The sequence below is a fragment of the Miniopterus natalensis genome, chromosome 20 (genome assembly GCF_054644295.1).
Source record: "Miniopterus natalensis isolate mMinNat1 chromosome 20, mMinNat1.hap1, whole genome shotgun sequence".
Classification (NCBI taxonomy): Eukaryota; Metazoa; Chordata; class Mammalia; order Chiroptera; family Miniopteridae; genus Miniopterus; species Miniopterus natalensis.
Window position 1 is genome coordinate 18,687,291 of NC_142100.1, and position 18,175 is coordinate 18,705,465.

Sequence of the window (18,175 nt, forward strand, 5' to 3'; positions counted from 1 at the left end):
TGCGAGGTATAATTTGGCGACGTTAAACGTAATTGACTATGAGCCCGTCTGTGAACCATGTCAACGTCAATTGGAAATTGAAATTCTGACACTAAAATATCACAGAGACAATGAAAAGCAGACCCTGACATTGCACTTTGTGAATGTAAAGAATCTAATAACAGCTAACACTTACGGGGCAGGCCCGGCGCAAAGCAACTCAGGGGCACCTGTCTCACTGGATCCTCAAGACGCCCAAGAGAGAGCCCACCGTCACCCCCACTTCACACTGTCACCCCACTGCACGGCCGCGAAAGCAGAAGTCAGGACAGGTGCAGCCTGCCGCGCTCTCTCAGCCCAGGCGGATGATTTCAGGGCCCAGGCTTACGTCAACCAGGCTGCCCAGGGAGATCCGACGGCTTAAGAACAGGGCGTCTGATGATTTTGGCAGAAAGGTTAATGCTCAGTTTGTTCCTGTACCCAAATGTCCCAGGAGCCAAGGCAGAACGTTCTCTGTAGAACAATCACATTCGTTTTGCATAAACCAATCCTATCGTAAGGCTCCAGCGCAAAGCTCAGCTTCTCCCTCTGTGGATGTGGCCGAACAGCCCCCAGAAGGGTACATGCATACTTTTCATTTATGAAAATCATTGCATGGCTTAATGGAGTCCCTCCTTATTTCTTATAATTCAGAGGAATCTAAAAAAGTACATCATCCATTTGAAATTCTGGCCGTGTCCTTAAAAGCAGCCCCCTCTATAGAAAACACGCCAGATGGAAAGAGGGGGACCCGCTACATCTAAGGAGCAGAAAATACGTAGGCTCAGTAGTCGCGGACTGAGTTTTCCCCACCTCGTCATTAAAAGCTACAGCACTGTGTTTGCCGGGTTCCAGACATGAGGAGCCCAGGTGGTGCAAACATTCACTCTTCTTAAAAATGAACCTACGCCATCTGGGAGACGATCACGGCGAGGATCAGCACCCCGGCCACCGCTAAACAAATCTTGTCCAGTCCCTGCTCGACACGGGTGCCTGGGGGGCAAGTGGGAAAAGGCTTTTTCTTCCCATAGCCTCGCTGATTCATTGAAAATAATGTTACTAGAAAGCTCCGGCGATCTCTTTCAGGAAAGCCTTCACGAAGGATGTTGGCATGAGAGTACATTTCAATAAGGAGACAAGCAATGTGAAACTTCAACTCTTCCAGATAAGCCTCCAGATAAAAACAGCCTTATAACCAGGTCCTCTAGCACCCACACACATGGAAAGGAAGGAAGAATCACCAAGTCCGAGCGTTAAGCAAATGAGACACATTTACTCGGAAGTGCTTTTCTCTTACCTGGAAGAGAGTTGACGTCACTTGTTTCTTGGACAGATGATTCTGTACATGGTCTACAGCTTGTTTTGAGAATGGCTTTTGAAAAAATCAAAAACAGTATTTCTTTCAACGATTATAAAATGTAACAAACCTCTATGTTATACAATATCACAACATAAATTCAACATGAGGATTAAACAATAACCTAGAAACACAAATAAGTGCATTACATTAACATGCGCTCCATTGAAAGAGATCCGCTGGGTATTTGTGGGCAATCTGAACAAATCTGTTCCTCTGAGCTCCCGGGGTTGTTAGACACCACGCGCAGAAGCACGGTGAGCTCGGGGGTAGCTGGCTGACAGCTAATCCCGCAAGAATTCAAGATCAGCGTGATTGAAAGACGTATAAAGAATCTTATCATCACCTGATTAACTGAAAATATCCCTCGATTAGCTGATAATGGGGTCCTAAAAATGTAAAATTTCTACGAAATTAAAATTTCTATACAAAATAAATGCATGCAAGCATGCCTAAGAATTAAATGCCAGGATTACAAAACTAAGCCAGGGTGGTTAAGAGGCTCTAGGTTAAGGGAAGTCCTGCTGCAGCCACGGCAGAGGGGAACTGGCTCTAAACGAATGAAGCTTATTACACTGACCAGAATGAAAAACTCTATCCTTCCCCCAAATTTCCAATTATGTCTCCTTCAGTAATGCCCAATAAGAAGAAACCATCACTTAACAATTAATGAACACAATTAATATAATAATCTCCCCTATTCACTCAAAGAAACCACTTAAGGCTTGTACTTACCAATATCCGGTTAGTCTAATTGTGACGGCATAACTATGTTAAAAATAATAAAGCTTCATTTCTTTGAGAAAGTCTAGGATTGAGACTAGCCTTTTCTTTCACTGCTCTGAATTCGTTCTTTTACTTAATCAATTTTTGCAGTGAAAGTATCTGCTTTTTGGAAATATACATATATCAAGAATATTTGGAACAGCCCCGGCCAGTGTGGCTCAGTTGGTCGAGTATCACTCCCACGCACCGAAAGGTTGCCGGTTCGATTCCCGGTCAGGGCGCATGCCCGGGTTGCGGGCTCCATCCCCAGCAGAGGGCGTGCAGGAGGCAGCCGATCAATGTTCATTCTCGCATCAATGTTTCTCTCCCTCTCTTTCTCTCTCTCCCCCTTCATCTCTCCGTAAAAATCAATTTTTTTTAAATCTTTAAAAAAAAAAAAAGAGTATATGGAGGAACAGATACATGGTATCAGTGTTATCAGGAAATAAATGACAAAACAGAAAAAATGGGTTCCATCCTGGATGAGTATCATTTAATTTTTTTTTAAATATATCTTTATTGATTTCAGAGAGAGGAAAGGAGAGGGAGAGAGAGAGCTAGAAACATCAATGATGAGAGCCCGCAACCCGGGCATGTGCCCTGACCGGGAATCGAACCCCGATCGCCTGGATCCTAGGTCGACGCTCAACCGCTGGGCCACGCCCGGTCGGGCTCATTTAATTTTTAAACGCCTTCCTCCTACCTGACTTTCGTTCTGGAAACACTGAGGGCGGTCTCATGTATACCCTCAGCGACGTAATATAACGAAAAAGAAATACTTACGTGCGAGCAGGACAGCAGCTCCTTCATGATATAGGTGTCGTAAATCTGTCGACTCCTACAAAGGCGATCTTCCTCGTTGTCAAGCTTTTCGTATTCTTTTATCTAGATTGTGAAAAGTCATCGCCGTTAGGTACGTCTTCCTACAAACCCGCTTTATTAAAAAATACCACTGTATTAAAAGAAACCACGTCCACGCGAGATCTCGCGAGTCAGGGAAACGGCTCTTCCCCCAGGAAACGACTGCCTCTGAAGTTGGGATGATTTAAAGGCAATGGGAGACCTACAAATGGAATTTTTCCTAGGATGAAGCTCGTCACTTAAATTTAGAAACACAATATTGGGAAACAAATGCTGCCATGGTAACAATTATCTTACGGTCTCCCAGCCACAGGCCACTCGTGCTTGCCAATTCTCTTTTCCAAAGCACAAAGTAAGTTCAATTTGGCTGTAATTCAGCCCTGAGAGTTATGATGCAGTTCTTGCTCAACTGAGGTATTGCAAAACTCACAAGGAGAAAATATACATATCTTGTCAGGGCTCCTGCAAAGAGATTTATTTATTTTTGTCAACTGAATCTTCTGGAACGGCATTAGCCATAGATGAAAGCATTGGAACCTCACCTGCACTAACAGAAAGCTTACTTCAAACACCGTGTTTTGCTAACTCAGGGAAGGTAACCTGATCGGTGTTAAGAGGGGCCCGATAGTAAAACGTGCTTTAGAAATAGCTGCCTTATGTCGAGATAGCCCCGCTCATCCTAACCTGGTGACAGAAGCTCCTGGTTCAGAGAAGCGTTCTTATTTATTTACAGAAATACTGTTAATCCAAAGGACTGAAACCACAGATGAAATATGGAGCTAGGACGACCAGCTGAGACTTCCAATGTAATGACTTAGTTACTGTCTACGACTCACGAGGGGGGCTAAAATGTTTCCCACAGGCAGCCGGGGGTGTTCTGCTGACTCACACGGTACCTGGGTGCTCTTTCTCTCGAATGCGAAAATGCGGGGCTCACAGCTCCCATGGCAGAGTATAAATGGAAATGAAAGTTACCTTTTTCCTTTATAGTCTGGGTTTGACAGTTCTGAAATCAAAACCAGTAAACCCCACAAGAATTTCTGATAAAGAAAGGGCAGAGAGGAGGGGCGTGTGAGCCACCGAGGTGCCACCTGACGCACACTGAGAAATGACTGGGATCCTCCTAACCGGCCTGCACCACCACCGGCGTGACACTGGGAAGGCTGTGACTCACGAGCCTGTAACTGATGCGCGCAGAATGGACTCTTCTTGGACCAGAGGATAAAAATCTGATGTAAAGGCAGGCAGACCGGGATAGGTCCACACCCCGTCCAAGAGGAAAATGCTATTTTAATGAAGATGCAGTCCAGCGGTAACCAAAGGACCTGGGCTTAGCCACCCCAAACTAACGCAGGACAAGTCTAAAGAGTTCAAAGATCAGGCCAGACGCAGCTCGGGCAGGTGCGAGGCAACAGAAACCAGACACCCGCAATCAGAAGCAGAGTCAGAAAATAAACTCGGGGTTCTGGTTTGGTTGGTTTCTTTTGCTGTTTTGTTTGGGGTGGGCGAATGCCAGAACGCGATGATTGAACGGGTAGACTGCTCGTGAACCCGAAGCCAACGTTTCTGCCTAAACATCTGAACAAATTCAAGGAATTAATGAGCCTCCGGGGAATTATTATTCTTGAGAACAAGTGTAATGTAATGTAATGAGACCTAAGTCTGTGTGCCAGGGGCTCTATGAAGCAGGGTGGCAGCTGGCTAAACAAACGCTGATTCTATGGAAGCTTTTCATGAACCGGGATAATCCGGCTACGCCGAAAATTCTAGTTCCCTGGGCAAATGATACTGTGAACCACAGCACTGCCTTTATCACGAGCCTCGGGCTCCACACACTTCCGCTTGAACAACAGAAAAGGTAACTCTTGGTAGGCAAGGTGAGAGCCTCGTGTATCCGTGGCTGTAACTCAACGCTGACTATTGCCAGTGAGACCACGAATTAAATAAAGTGCGGTCAACCGTCAGTGAGCTCTACACAGGATGTCCCTATTGTGGCACATCATAGGCAACGCCACCTCTAATTCTGTCCTGGTAACCGGAGCAGGCAGAGGCCTGAGTTCAAGGTCCACGGGCTTTAGAATAAAATCTGGATTTGTTACTCTGGCCCCCAAACGGCATCTCTGAACCGATCGCACACTACGCCACCCCTCGCCCGTTACAAACACACCACACCGATCTTTCAGTTCCTCGGACACGCCGAGTTCCTTCCCACCTCGTTCGGGGCTGTGTCTCAGCCCTGACTTTAGACTAAAAGGGTCCCCCCACCCCCACCATGTCCCTGCCGTCAAAAGACTCGCTTCCTTGCCATTCGCGTCTCGGCTTTAAAGGCCACCTCCTCCGAGAGCCAGTCCTTGACCCATCACTCTCGAGTGGCCACCCGGTCACAGCACATCAGTTTTGAGTCACTGCGTCACAGTTATTACTTCCTGATACGTTTCCTATGTTTGGAATCTGTTTTGAGTCATTGCATAGCAGTTATTACTTCCTGATCTATTTCCGGTTTATTTATTACCCTTTGATTGTCTCCACAAAAATAGAAGCCAAAAGACAGCAAGGGCTTTGCCTACCCTGTTCGTCAAACAACGCCTCCCGGCACTGGAGCTGGACAAATACGGGTGGAATGAGTGAAAGGAAACTCTAGATGGTCACGTCACCTCCGATCTTATGTTTATTTTCTGTTTTCTATGGTTTATTTTTAAACCTAGGTATCATATACATATTTTTATAAGCTGCCTCCAAGTCTAACTGGAACAAACAACACACTGAGCAGTAACTACGTGTCAGGCACTGCTCTGGTCTGTTGCATTTACACGCGACAACCCCGAGGGACAGTCACACTAATTCACACTAATCACACTATCACACTAATTCTTAGCTGTGGAAACCCCGGCAGAGAAGCCACACTGCTCGCCCCAGTTTCTGCAGCCAGCAGCTCGGTAGTGGGGTCCAAATCCAAACCCAGGCAGTCTGAGTTCAGAGCTGGAAGTCCCACCCACGATGTTCCAGCCTCCCCTATATCTGAACAGCACATTACAGAAACCAGGGCTTAGACAGCAACTGGCCGCCCAGCATCCGACCTGAGCGTCACCGTTAGCCTGCCGAGCAGCAGGAGCGATCACTAACCTCATTCCACAGATGGGGGAACCGAAGCTCAATATTACGCCCCGATTCCGTGAGCCCCGCAAGGACAGGGACAGTGTGCTGTTCGCATTTTTAAGCTCCAGGTCAGAAACGAGACAGGTGCTTGAGAGTTTGCTCGGTGACTGGCCCCATGTCCTACAGCTGGGGAGAGACACAGTGGCACCCAGATCCTGGCTAGGCCTTCTGTCTATGAGTCAAATAGTGGTCAAGATGAACACACTGATTACACACACACACACACACACACACACACACACATGCAGTAAGTATTCACTTAGTGAGTTCGGAGCTGGAACTCTCACCCACTCTGTTACAGCCTCCCCTATATCTAAACAGCATATTACAGACACTAGGGTTCAGAAAGCAACTGTGCACCCCGCATCCTATTTGAGTCTCACCATTAGCCTGTCGAGTAGCAGGACACTGAAGCACACTAAGTATTGCACACGAGCCTTACAGTCAGTGGTGAGAGAAGCAGGGAGCAAGCTCCCCGAAGACGGGGGCAGCCGTACAGACGGACTTGGCAGAGCGCACGGAAGCTGACCCGGACCTGAGACTGAGCTGGGCCGGGGCTTTCCACAGGCTGAGGAGGGGAAGCGGCACCCCAGGCTGGGGAAAGGACACGAGCAGGGAGGTAACATTGAGTTTGGAGACATTGGCCGGTGCGAGTTCTAAATCAGAAGGCCGTGAACAACCGAGACAGGCCGGTGATCACTAATCCGGAGCTATGGGAATGTCAGGGCGAGCTATGAGGACTTAAACCCGCGGAAACGGGTGGCACTAAAAACTGAAACACAGTGCACAAAACAGAGACCCTTCAAGATACCTGACAGAAGGGTTTCCCAGGGCTTGGGGGTCATAAAGCACAACCAGAAATAACCAGACCGGTGAGGCCAAGGGGGCAGAGAACAGTTACTGGGGACGTCCGTGCTTAAAGACGCACTGACCCAGGGAACTGTGTCTGAAGCCCCACGGCTGGACGGTTACCCTCAGTAAAAGGACACAGCCCAAGTGGCTGGGGAGCTTTGGAGCAGAACCCCCCAAGGGGACACTCTGATAAGCCAGGTCCATCACGTGCCAAGCCAAGAGCAGGCGAGAAGAGCCGGGAGCGCGCCAAGGGGAGGGAAGCCCGGCGTCTAAAGGCCAGACGGAAACGCGGCGGCAGCTGGCAGCAGGTGCCTGAGAAATGACCGCAAGTGGACCGCCCAGCTCTTTCGGCCTCACAACGGTGCTCCGTTGGAGGGGACTTCTCCCTATTGACAAGGCGACTCAGGACCTGCTGAAACCGGAAAGGCGACGCTTTTAACAGCACAGGGCCGAAAGAAACTTTTTTTGGCATATCCAGCTGTGGTGCCCAGAGAGAAAGCCTGATTGTGACTCAGAATGAAATAAGGAAGTTACTTCATACTGAGGATACTGAGGAAAATCGGGACAATTTCAATCTTGCAATTGGTAGGAGCTTTCTTTAGGGCTCAGCCTATGATTTTGATAAATATTCCGTATGTACTTTTAAACAATGAAAATTCTAATTTTGCTGGGTGCAGCATACTATATTATATATGTCAGGTCAAGTTCATTTATTGTTTTATTAAGATCTCCTACATCCTTACCAATTTGTCTGTTGGTTCTATAAGCTCTCGAAGCGTATGTGCGTGTCTCCCGCTGGGATGACAGATTTCTTTTGTTTTAACGGTCAATTTTTGCTTTATAAATTTTGAAGTTATGTTATTTGTAACATACAGATTGAAGGTCGTGACGCTGGCCCCTTTATCATTATGAAATAATCTCTCAATCTCAAAGCAGCATTTGAGCATTAGCGCACTCCGACATTAGCGTGCTGTGCCTGCTTTGTTTAGGTTAGTGTTTGTACCGCAAGTCCTCTCCTATCCTTCTGTTTAAAGTATGACACTTGTAAGCAGCATTTAATAGGGTTTTGGGTTATTTATCGAGTCTGACAAACTTAGTCTTTTACTTGTAGTATTTATTTAGCCCATTTATATTCAATATAATTACTTACAGATGGATTTATAGCTACCACCTTGCTCTTTGTTTTCAATTTAACCACCTAATATTTTATGTCTCCCTTTCATTCCTGTTTTTCATTCCTGTTTTTAGATTAATAGAATGTTGTTTTATTGCATTTCCCCCCCTCTTTTTACTTCTTAAATATATAAATTTTATTCTTTTAAAAGTTACCTTAGATGCATCCTTGACTGATGACACCCCAGTGCAAGTTATTACTATGATTCCCCCAATGATTCTAGACTCTGAAAACACATTAACCCCTCTTCTGCTTTTTGGGCTACTGTCATCGGTCTTAGTTTTACATACATTTAGTTTTACATACATTAAACTCTAAACACATTCTGTTATTGTTTTGCATGGTCAACATCTGTTTATATTTTACATGCTTATCCTTTATGATGTCCTTCATTCCTTCTTGCCTTTCCACCTGGGATAATTTTCTTCTGTTTAAGGTAGCTCCCCCTTTGGTATTTACTGAAAGGCAGGTCTACTACTGACAAATCCCCTCAGTTTTTGTCTGGAAATATCTTTATTTCACCTTCATTTCTGAAGGACATTTTTGCTGGGAACAGAATTCTAGGATGGCAGGTTTTTTTCTTTCAGCCCTTGAAAGTTGGCATTTCACTGTCTGTCTGATTTTTAAAAAACATCGTTTCTTTTGAAAAGTCAGTCACGTCACTCAGAATATTGCTCCTTTAAAAGTAAGGTGTCTTTTTCCACCCTCGGGTTGCTTTTAAAATTTTTATCTTGGTCGTACATTTCTCGAGTCTTACATTGATGGGCAAAGATATGTTTCCTTCACAGTCATTTTGCGTAGGGTTTTCTAAGTTTCTTGACTCTGTGAGCTGCTGCCTTTCGCCTTTTTAAAAAATTCTTAGTATTATCTCTTCAAATATTGCTTATGCACTGTTCTCTCTCTTCTTGTTCTGGGCCCCAATTCTACATATGTTAGACCTTTTAACCTTGTTCCACATGTCCTTAATGCCTTTACCTATTTCTGTTTTCTCTGTGTTTCAGTTTGCGATTATCTACGGGTTTGCCTACTGATTAATTCTGTCTTGCGTTGTAACCAGCCTGCTATTGGTTCTAGCCGTTAATTCTAATTTCAAATACTGTATTTAATGTTCTAAACGTCCACTTGGCTTTTCATAATAAAAACCAAATTATGCTGACATTCTCTATCCTTCTATCAGTTTTGTCCATCTTTTCCTCTATCCGTTGTCTTAAACATGGACTTTATAGTTATTCTAAGCACTTGTCTGCTATGTCCAGCATCTGATTCATCTACTGGTCTCCTACTGCCTTGTTTATGAGTCACATGATCCTGACTCTTAGGTGTCTAATAGTTTTTTACTGTATGTGGAACACTGTAGGTTCTCTGGTTATTTCCTACCTAAAAAAAAAAAAAACAAAAAACGAGGGCTCCCCTTGTATTCTGTCACACAGGTGGTGAGGGGCTCATCACCCAATAAGAGACTGAGCTGGGTTGGGTCTGAGTTGCCATTTGTGTAGGACTCAGTCTGCCTCCTGCTTGTCCCTGTTCCTAAGGCTCGGCGCTCCACGGAGTTCAACGAAAAATCTTCGTCTCCTTGGCACTGGAATCACTTCTGACCTTAGAGGTTTGCAGAATAGCTCTTTTCTTCCTACCCCACTCACCTTCAAAACTTGGCATCTATCCTGAGAGGGAGGCGAGTCACATGTTTGGGGCTCCTCCAGTCCCCTTCGTTTTTTACTTTGGCCCCAGAAACCTCTTCTGGCTTTTTGTCTCCCAGAAACAGCCTTCTGCCAAGGGCCAAACCTGGACTCTAATATGCCTGGACTCTGTTACACCCAGAATCAACAGCTGACCCAGGTGATCAGTAGCTATCAGTTGGGTTTTCATCTCCTGCCTGATCTGTTTTCAGATTCCTGTAGGTCTATATTTCAATAAAGTACTGTAAGGCTGTGGGAGATTCCCACATGTCTTCCAGAAGCTTGTACCCCATCTCTTCAGCTCCCCTCCTCCCTCTTCCACCAAGTTTCCAATTTGTCACTCCAGTGATGTGTGACCGGAAAACTGTGCTAGTTTCTCTTTCACCCAGTAGTGGCCCTCTGCCTTGGTTTATGTCTCCAGAATCAGCAAGCTTCTGCAGAAAATAAAATGGCTGGCACACTTCAATGCACCTCAGAATGATCCTCCCTCCCCTGGAATTTTAGTCCAACTCCTCCTCATTGCCTCTGGAGCTCTCCAGAGCCTTTAGAGACAGGATGCATACAGATGTCGTCAGCATCTCTAATAAACTGCATATTATATCTTGCACTACTGATTACTTTCAGTGAATTTCTAAATTATCTCTAAGATACTTAGTAGTCTTAATTATTTCCCAAAACACGCTTTAAATATGCTTTTGAAATAAAAGCATCAGTAAAACAGTTACTTCTTACCTCTTCATAAAACTTCACCTGAGGTACAGCTTCATTAATTTCATTCAAACAAAAATCTTTAAATAGCAAGAAACCTAAAGGGAAAGAATAAAAAATTTCAGGGTGGGCAATAAATTGAAATTTTACCCCACAGGGCATTTTCAAAGTAACACGTTTGTACTTCAACCTCTTGCTCCCCTGCCTTTAAAAAAGGGAAAATAAAGATTTCAAGAGGCTCATCATACCCGAGAGGGAAACACTCCAGGTAAAGTCAGAGTACTGCATACCTGGCTCCTTGCTTTGGGATTCCATCTCTACGGGCAACCCCCCTCCCACTTCTTAAAAATGCAAGATCAGCAGGGCTAGCGGTCACTGGACACCACGTAGAGTCACTGGTCACTATAGCGAGCAGAAAAGTAAGCAAAGAAACAAGAGATGCGTGTGGTATTGCAAGTGCTGGTAAGGGTCATCATGGACCTGATAAATACTATGTCCACAGAAATGGGATGAAACTCCCTTAAAGGACAGAAGGACTTTCACAACCTTTCTAGCCTTTTCTATCACCACTTGCTACCTCAGAATCCCCACTAAAAACATCAGGCTAGAGCAGATAACCCACCCCCAAAATCATTCTTCCCTCCTTCACAACTCCATGCCTCACATTTGAACAATCAGCACAGTATGCCCAGAGTACTACTTCTATGGCACAGTGCCCAGTACACAGTAGGAGGTCAACAAATATTCGTCGAATGAATGTTTATTTCCATAACCCTTCCAACATGCCTCTGTCAAAGTACTTAGCATACTCTAATTAATTATGATTTATAAATCTCCCACCCCACTGGCAGACTTAGTGCCTAGCTTAATGCCGAATACACTGTCAAGAATGAACGAAATTGAGTAGGACAAGCTGGTATCAGTCAAAAACAATTAAAAAATCAAAATAATTAAAGAATTGCTAGAAGAAACAGAAGTCACAGAAGGGAACTCAAGGACTCACACACGTCTAAAATGTAGGAACACAGGAGACCAGAATTCCCCTGGTAGAACTGAGACAAAGGAAGCAGCTTTGACAAGATTTTAATTGATGATCCTAAGAATCATGTAACCTGAACTTGCCTGTTCCTGCTCCATAAATTCCCCTCCATAGTTCCAGGAACATGACCTTTCAAAATGGTAAATGATCATTCATTGGAACTAGAAGTATTAGAACTGCTTAGTTAAGTAGGCAAGGCCAGACCCTCTAGGGCTGAATGCAGACCGGCAGCAGGGATACGGCCACATTCATCTTATCCAGGAACTGAGGTGGGGCTGACATGTGCAGGACGCGGGAAATTCAAGACACTGGCAAGCAGCAAGAGTTGAAGATGGGAATCTCTACCGATCTGCATTATCGGCGAGGTGCTCTCTGTGTCCCCACCTGTTGCCGGTGGAAGTAGGCTTCCTGGGATGCAGCGGGAACAAGAATGTCCTGAGGCCCTCACAGAAGGATGAGGTATCGTGAAAAGTTTTATTTCTGTGCAATGAAACCCCTAGGTTTCCAACATCCCATCTCCCTCCGTCCCGCCATGGGAAAAGTCCCATTCTGTCTTCAGCAGAGCTAGGATCAGGGCCATTGTCCAGAGTTTCCGCCCCACATTTGCAGAGTCCATTTGAGCATCTGGCTAGGTTATAGCTTGTGTTCCTGTCTGCAGTCCATTGCCTGTGGGGTCCGTATGGCCTGGGCCATGCAGCTTCTAGGACCACATGGCAGACGAGTGCAGGTCACGGAACAAGTGAGATATAGGAGCGCAAATGGCAAGAAAGAGAATTCCTCTGTCTTGGGGGTTTTTAACTAGGAGCATAACCAATTAAGTCTTCAGTATTTCACGTGCTTGTAGTGGCTCTGCCCCCCCAACCAGTCACTTATCTTTGTTTCCAGGTTAGACTGACAGTCGAGCATCTTCCTTATGTTACCCCGACTTCACTGTGCATGTGGCCATCTTCCCCTTTGTTGGACCCCTTCCCCCAGTGATTTGCAGGGAATGGGCCAGTGATTCCCTGGGGAGCGTGAAATTGCAGCTTCCTGGCGAAGCTGCCCAGATGGCCATGCTGATAATGTCTGGCCTTCCCTTTGCTCCTCTCTTATTATTAATATTAGCCAGCTGGTTATGAAGGTAACATTTGCATACTAATATTTTTATTTTAAATAAAAGCAATGGTTATCTTCTTGTTCTCATTCATTTCAAAGTAATTTCGAATTTCCCTTGCCATTTCTCCTTTGACCCATGAGTCATTCAGAAATGTTTAGTTTAATTTCCAGATATTTTGTGGGGGGTTTTCAAGTATTTCTCTGATATTGATTTCTGTTGAATCCTGTTGTTGTCAGAGAACATATTCAGTATGATTTCAACGCTTTTAACTTTATTGAAACTAGGTTTTGGCCCTAAATTTGGTCCATCTAGGTGAATGTTTCATGGGCACTTGGGAAAAGAAAAGTGTATAGGGTGGAGAGTTTCCTTAAACAAAATAAAAAGGCAATTAAACCAAGTTGGTTGGTAGAGTTGTCCAAATCCACCCACCAAATCCCTACTGAATGTCTGTCTACTTCTTCTGTTGTTGACAGAGGACTGTTGAAATCTACATTTGTAATTGTAGATTTGACATCTTTTTACCATTCTGTCAGTTTTTGCTTCATACATCTCTTTCATTTTTGGACAAGAAAACTAAAGATGAGAATTTGAACTTATATATCTTGATCATATTAAAGATGTTCTTTAAAATGTTCTAAATGACAACATGAATGACTATACCACACATGGGCCGCTGGCTTTTGACCACAGTTGGAATGAAACAAACTGATCACCATGACCCATCAGGGACTCTGGAATCTAGTCCCTCCACCCTCTCCAGCCCCACCTTACAGCATTCTCTCCCACGCCCACGTCACTTAGGCCAAGTGTCTGTGTTCTAGCGGCTCCAACACCAAACTGGACCTGTTCTCGGGGTTTCTAACTTGCTACCCCCACTTCCTTCACCTTTTGGATTAATTCTAGATCATTGTGTTCCAAGCTGAAAGCAATTTCCCTTCGTGGGGCTGAAATTACATTTAAAAAACAAATAAAGCACTTCTCGGATTGGAACAAAAGCTCAAGGACAAAAATTGGGAAATAATTTGCCTAACGGGATCCTTTCATCAGGGCGATGTCGCCAGGCTTTAGAGAATGAGAAGCAGTGACCAACACCTGCTTACTAGATAACCGCGCATGTGTTTGCGCTCGCCTCCTGCTTGAACCACCGTGGCAAACTGCACGAATGCTGGTTCACTTCTGAGTGGACAGAACATCCAGGAAAGGCAAACTACCCCAATTTCCCACCACAGTATTTTGCAAAAATTAGTAGAAAGAATTGTATTGCTTTTTATAAAATATTTAATGAGAACCCCAAGTGTTAAATATAAGTGGCTGGATATTGCTTACCTAAATTCCCAATGAGTAACACACCCTTTCAATTCTTCCTAGTTCCAATAGGAATGAATGAACATAAGTGAAAATGAATATTTAGCTAATTATGCTTATCTATTTCATATAAAACTTAAATATATTTATTTTCATTTGACTCTACTTAACAAGCTAGAACTTTCATTTCTTGACTTAAGACTTTACAGAAAGAGAAAATTATAAATGAAATATCACTTAGGAATATTATAGTCAGGTCTCCTAAGATCCAAGTTATCCATGCCATCCCCCAATTTAAATTCAGCACATACATGCCCAATAAAATATTGTTATATTAATTAATGGGATCATTCACTTAGATAATGGAGAGATGTGGGACCCTGAATAATAAAAATCCATTAGACAAAAGGACATGATAATGAATGTAACCAAAGAAAAATTCATGGAATGTTCCAAGCAATTGGCTCTTAACTCAAAGGGGAACAAAAAGGAAAACTGGAACTGGGAGGAAACTGTGAAAATACTGTGGGGCAAGGACATTTTATCTTAACTCTTCTGATAGTTGGATTGCTTTCAGCCTCTTAAAAATATTTTATTAGGAAATGATAGAAAAGAAAAACGTTCTGGCTATCTCACGGACTGTGGTCAGTATTTTCATTGATCATGGTTCTGTGCACATCTAACCGTAAACAAACAAACTGACGTTTAAAATAAAGTGAGATTTAAAATAATTTCGAGTGAAATAGAAACATTATTCCGATAAGCCACCTGATTCATATTTCCCAAAGTTTTCTCGAAGATTGATGACTGACTGGCCAGGACAAAATGGGGAGGGGGTTGAATATGCTGAATCTACCCACAACTTTAACGAAAAAGAAACAGAATTAGAGTCAATCAATTCACACGTGTGTTCACTCTGGTCATTCGTGAGGCCGTGCTCTCGGGCGGTGCCCTTTTTTCTGTGCACATTTCAATAAAACCGAGAATGAACCCATAAGCATTCGTGCACGATACCACAAGTATAAAATGAAGGCGTTCTCAAAGCAGTTACAATCCGAAGCGGGGGCACCCACAGACAGAAGTAAAAGAGAACACCGAACTGCGTTGCCTTAGTTAGCGCCGAATGCCCTTTGCAGGGGACTGAGAGGTGCACCACGCTTCTCAGGTCACCCGCAGCGAGCTCACTGGGCTCCTGGCCACCCACCCGGCCCCCTCTGCCACTCGTCCTGCCTGCTGCCCAGATCTGCTCGTGCTGGTCCCCTGCTCTTGAGCTTCTCATTGGAGCCACATGGCGTGTTGGGTGAGCCCCAGCCTCCTTCGTCTGCACCGCTGTGCTCCCCACGCTCTCCCCACAACCTCCCAGCACCCAAGCACACCAGCTGCCCTACTGCTCAACACCCCGGGAGCCCCCCATCCCTTCACAGGGCTCCTCTCTCTAACCGAAGCAAACTCCCCCTTCTCAGCACCCACTCTCTTCTCGCCAACCACCTGGCACTGCTCCTGCACCCGCCTTTCCACCCTCTTTCTCACAACCACCTGTCCCCTCCAGATGTCACCTGGTCAACAGCCACTCTACCTTCAGGACTTCAAGCGAGCGTCACAGAGTGCAGCCAGCTCTGAGTGACCCCCACCGAGGCTACGTGGAGCCGCCTGCCTTCTAGACTCCCAGCCCCGGGTTCTTACCCTTTTCCAGGCATTATCCCACTACGCTCCCACTACCTATTTCTATTGTGAATGGATACAAAGGTTCAAAGTATTAAAAACATCTGAAAAGACGTTCCCCTGCCACTCATCTTCCCAGCAGTGCACCACCACCATCGGCCCCAAGGGGCCCAGTTATTGGCCCCTGGTATCTTTTCGGGGAAGTGGTGTGTGTCACTTCTGGGCCAGAGTTGTTGAGAAATTGGTGGGACTTCCTCTCCCTCTTTCACCCAGCAGAGGCAGAGGGCTGCGAGGCCTAAGGGACACCTGCGCCACAACCAGGGAAAAGCCCAGCGCGGGGAGGGCGGGAGGCCTGCCCCTGACGTCGAGTGAGAGAGAAACGCCTACGCAAAGAACCTCTGACATTTTGGGTCTCTTTGGTACCGGTGTTTTGTGTTCCCTTCTAACCCAACAAAAAGGCCGGCACGAATATCAGCTCGTATCTTCTCCGCACTTCCACAGCGCCTGCATCGGCCGCTTTTCCACCACTACACCCGGGAGATCTCCCTGCACCAGCTCGGTTGTTCCATCGCCGATGGGACATCACAATTTACACAACTCGTCCCCTAATGACGAACGTTTGAAATGCTGCAAATACTTTGCTTTTACAAAATTGCCGCAACAGCCGCTCCACACATCATTTCTCACCGGTTCGTGCACGTTCAGAGGTTACGCTCCTCGGGCTGAAACTTCAGGGCCAAAGGTTATACACATTGAGATTTTACTAGACTTGACTGAATCAGCCCCACTGGGTCGGTACCTGTTTCTGCTCCCGCCAGCGATGGTCAGAATATGTAATTAAATGTTTGGGTTTGGGGCCAATCTGAAAGATTTTTAAAAGTACGATATTTTCAGAGTAACTGTAATTTGCGATTCCCTTATTTTTTAATAAAGCTGAGAGTCCTTTTCTATGTTCCGGTGGCATGTGTTTTTCCTTTCTCGAGAACTTTGCCCGTTTTTCCTCTGGGTTACGGGGTCTCCGGCTCACAAGCGTCCGGGCCTTTCTGCAGTGGGGCTCGCCAGCCAACCCTGCGGTGCGAGGCGTCGGCCCAGCTCCCCCCGTCTCAGGCCCCACCTGGGTGATTCATTTTGTCATGTCCCTGGCAGAAACGGAAACACCTCTGGCATGTCCCCGTTAAACAAGATGCTGGGCTTCGGGACAGAGAGCTGGTCTCGTGTTGGCACAGGATGCACCTGTCTAAGTAAGTAGCAGTCATTCATTCCTGGGCTCCGGGAGGGGAAGGGCCCGCTCGTGTCTCTGTGATCCCTAGCACAACGGTCAGGACTCCATCGGCCAATAAAGCCTCTTGCCTCCCACGCCTGTCCCGGGCACGCAGCCGCTCGGCCACAGCACCCCGGCCGCCTCGCCGCTCCGCCACCACGGGCCCCGATCGAAGGTCTCCGGCCCGCTGAGCCCCTGCCTGTACCCTCTGCCCCTGCACAAACGCCGGGGCTCCGCTCCCTCAGCTCCTCCGGGCCTCTGTTCAGCTCTCCCTTTACATGTGGTGCCTTCTCAAAAGCATGTGCCCAGCACGGTGCTCCGCTTTACTGTACGTCCCAGATCCTGTGTTTCCATCAACACTGAGGCAAGACCCTCCGCCAGCAGAAAGATTTATGACTCACTGGAGGCTCAGGTGAAGGTTAGCATTTTTTAGCATATTTTTAAATAAGGTATATATATATATACACATGTGGTTTTTTTAAGACAAAACGCTATTGCGCGTTGAATAGACTTCAGTGCTGTGTAAACCTAACTTATATATGCTCTGGGAAAGCCCCAAATTCATGTGACTCGCTTTATCGCCATGTCTGCTTTATCGTGGTGGTCTAGAAAGTGACCCACAAGTATCTCTGAGGTCTGCCTGTATGTATTTGTGGGTCTGTCTCCCCCTGTGGAATGTCAGCTCCACAAGGGCAGAGATCTCAGTATTGCCCACTGATGCATTCCTGTGCTCGCAAGAACTCGTGGCACACAGTGAAGCTGAATGAATGAATGAATGAATGAATGAATGAATGAATGAATGAATGCATTCTCAGCAACAGGATTCAAAGCCAGCCTGATAATCACCCATAGCATACTTCCACACTGCCCGGTTTTGACTTGGACTAGAGGCAGAAATGCTTAAACATATCAAGGACAAGGAATACAACTCTCAGAAAAGGTGCTTCCGAAAGAGCTAAAACCAGGGGATATTCTCATTTCATTGCCACCTGGAATTTCTTAACACATTTGGGGCTCTTCAACTCCTAAGACAGCTCAGTCATTCCCCCCGCTGTCAGTTCAGAAGCTGATGGACAACTTTTCCAATAAAGGGGATGTTTCCTAGGCCCTTGGCCCTCTCTAGAGCACACAGTTTTTGCCCCTAAAATATGTGGACCCTGGCGGGGAGAGGGCTACAACGGGGAGCCCCCAGCAGGGCTGACCTCTGGGCTGAGAGTAGCTTCCCCACACTTGCCTTGGGTTAAT

General features: G+C 45.8%; 1 protein-coding gene across 3 annotated transcripts in view; it reads right to left on the reverse strand.

Moving 5' to 3' along the window:
- Nucleotides 1-18,175, reverse strand: part of GRK3 (G protein-coupled receptor kinase 3) — a 77,634-nt gene that overhangs the window by 38,315 nt on the left and 21,144 nt on the right. For 2 of the 3 annotated variants that reach the window (XM_087828530.1, XM_087828529.1), the window contains exons 3-5: nt 10,592-10,665; nt 2,924-3,025; nt 1,316-1,390 (exon numbers count right to left, since the gene is read on the reverse strand). In XM_087828530.1, the coding sequence (XP_087684656.1) occupies nt 1,316-1,390; nt 2,924-3,025; nt 10,592-10,665 (251 nt within the window). The remainder of the gene's footprint in view (nt 1-1,315; nt 1,391-2,923; nt 3,026-10,591; nt 10,666-18,175) is intronic. The other variant, XM_016208729.2, reaches the window with a different exon arrangement.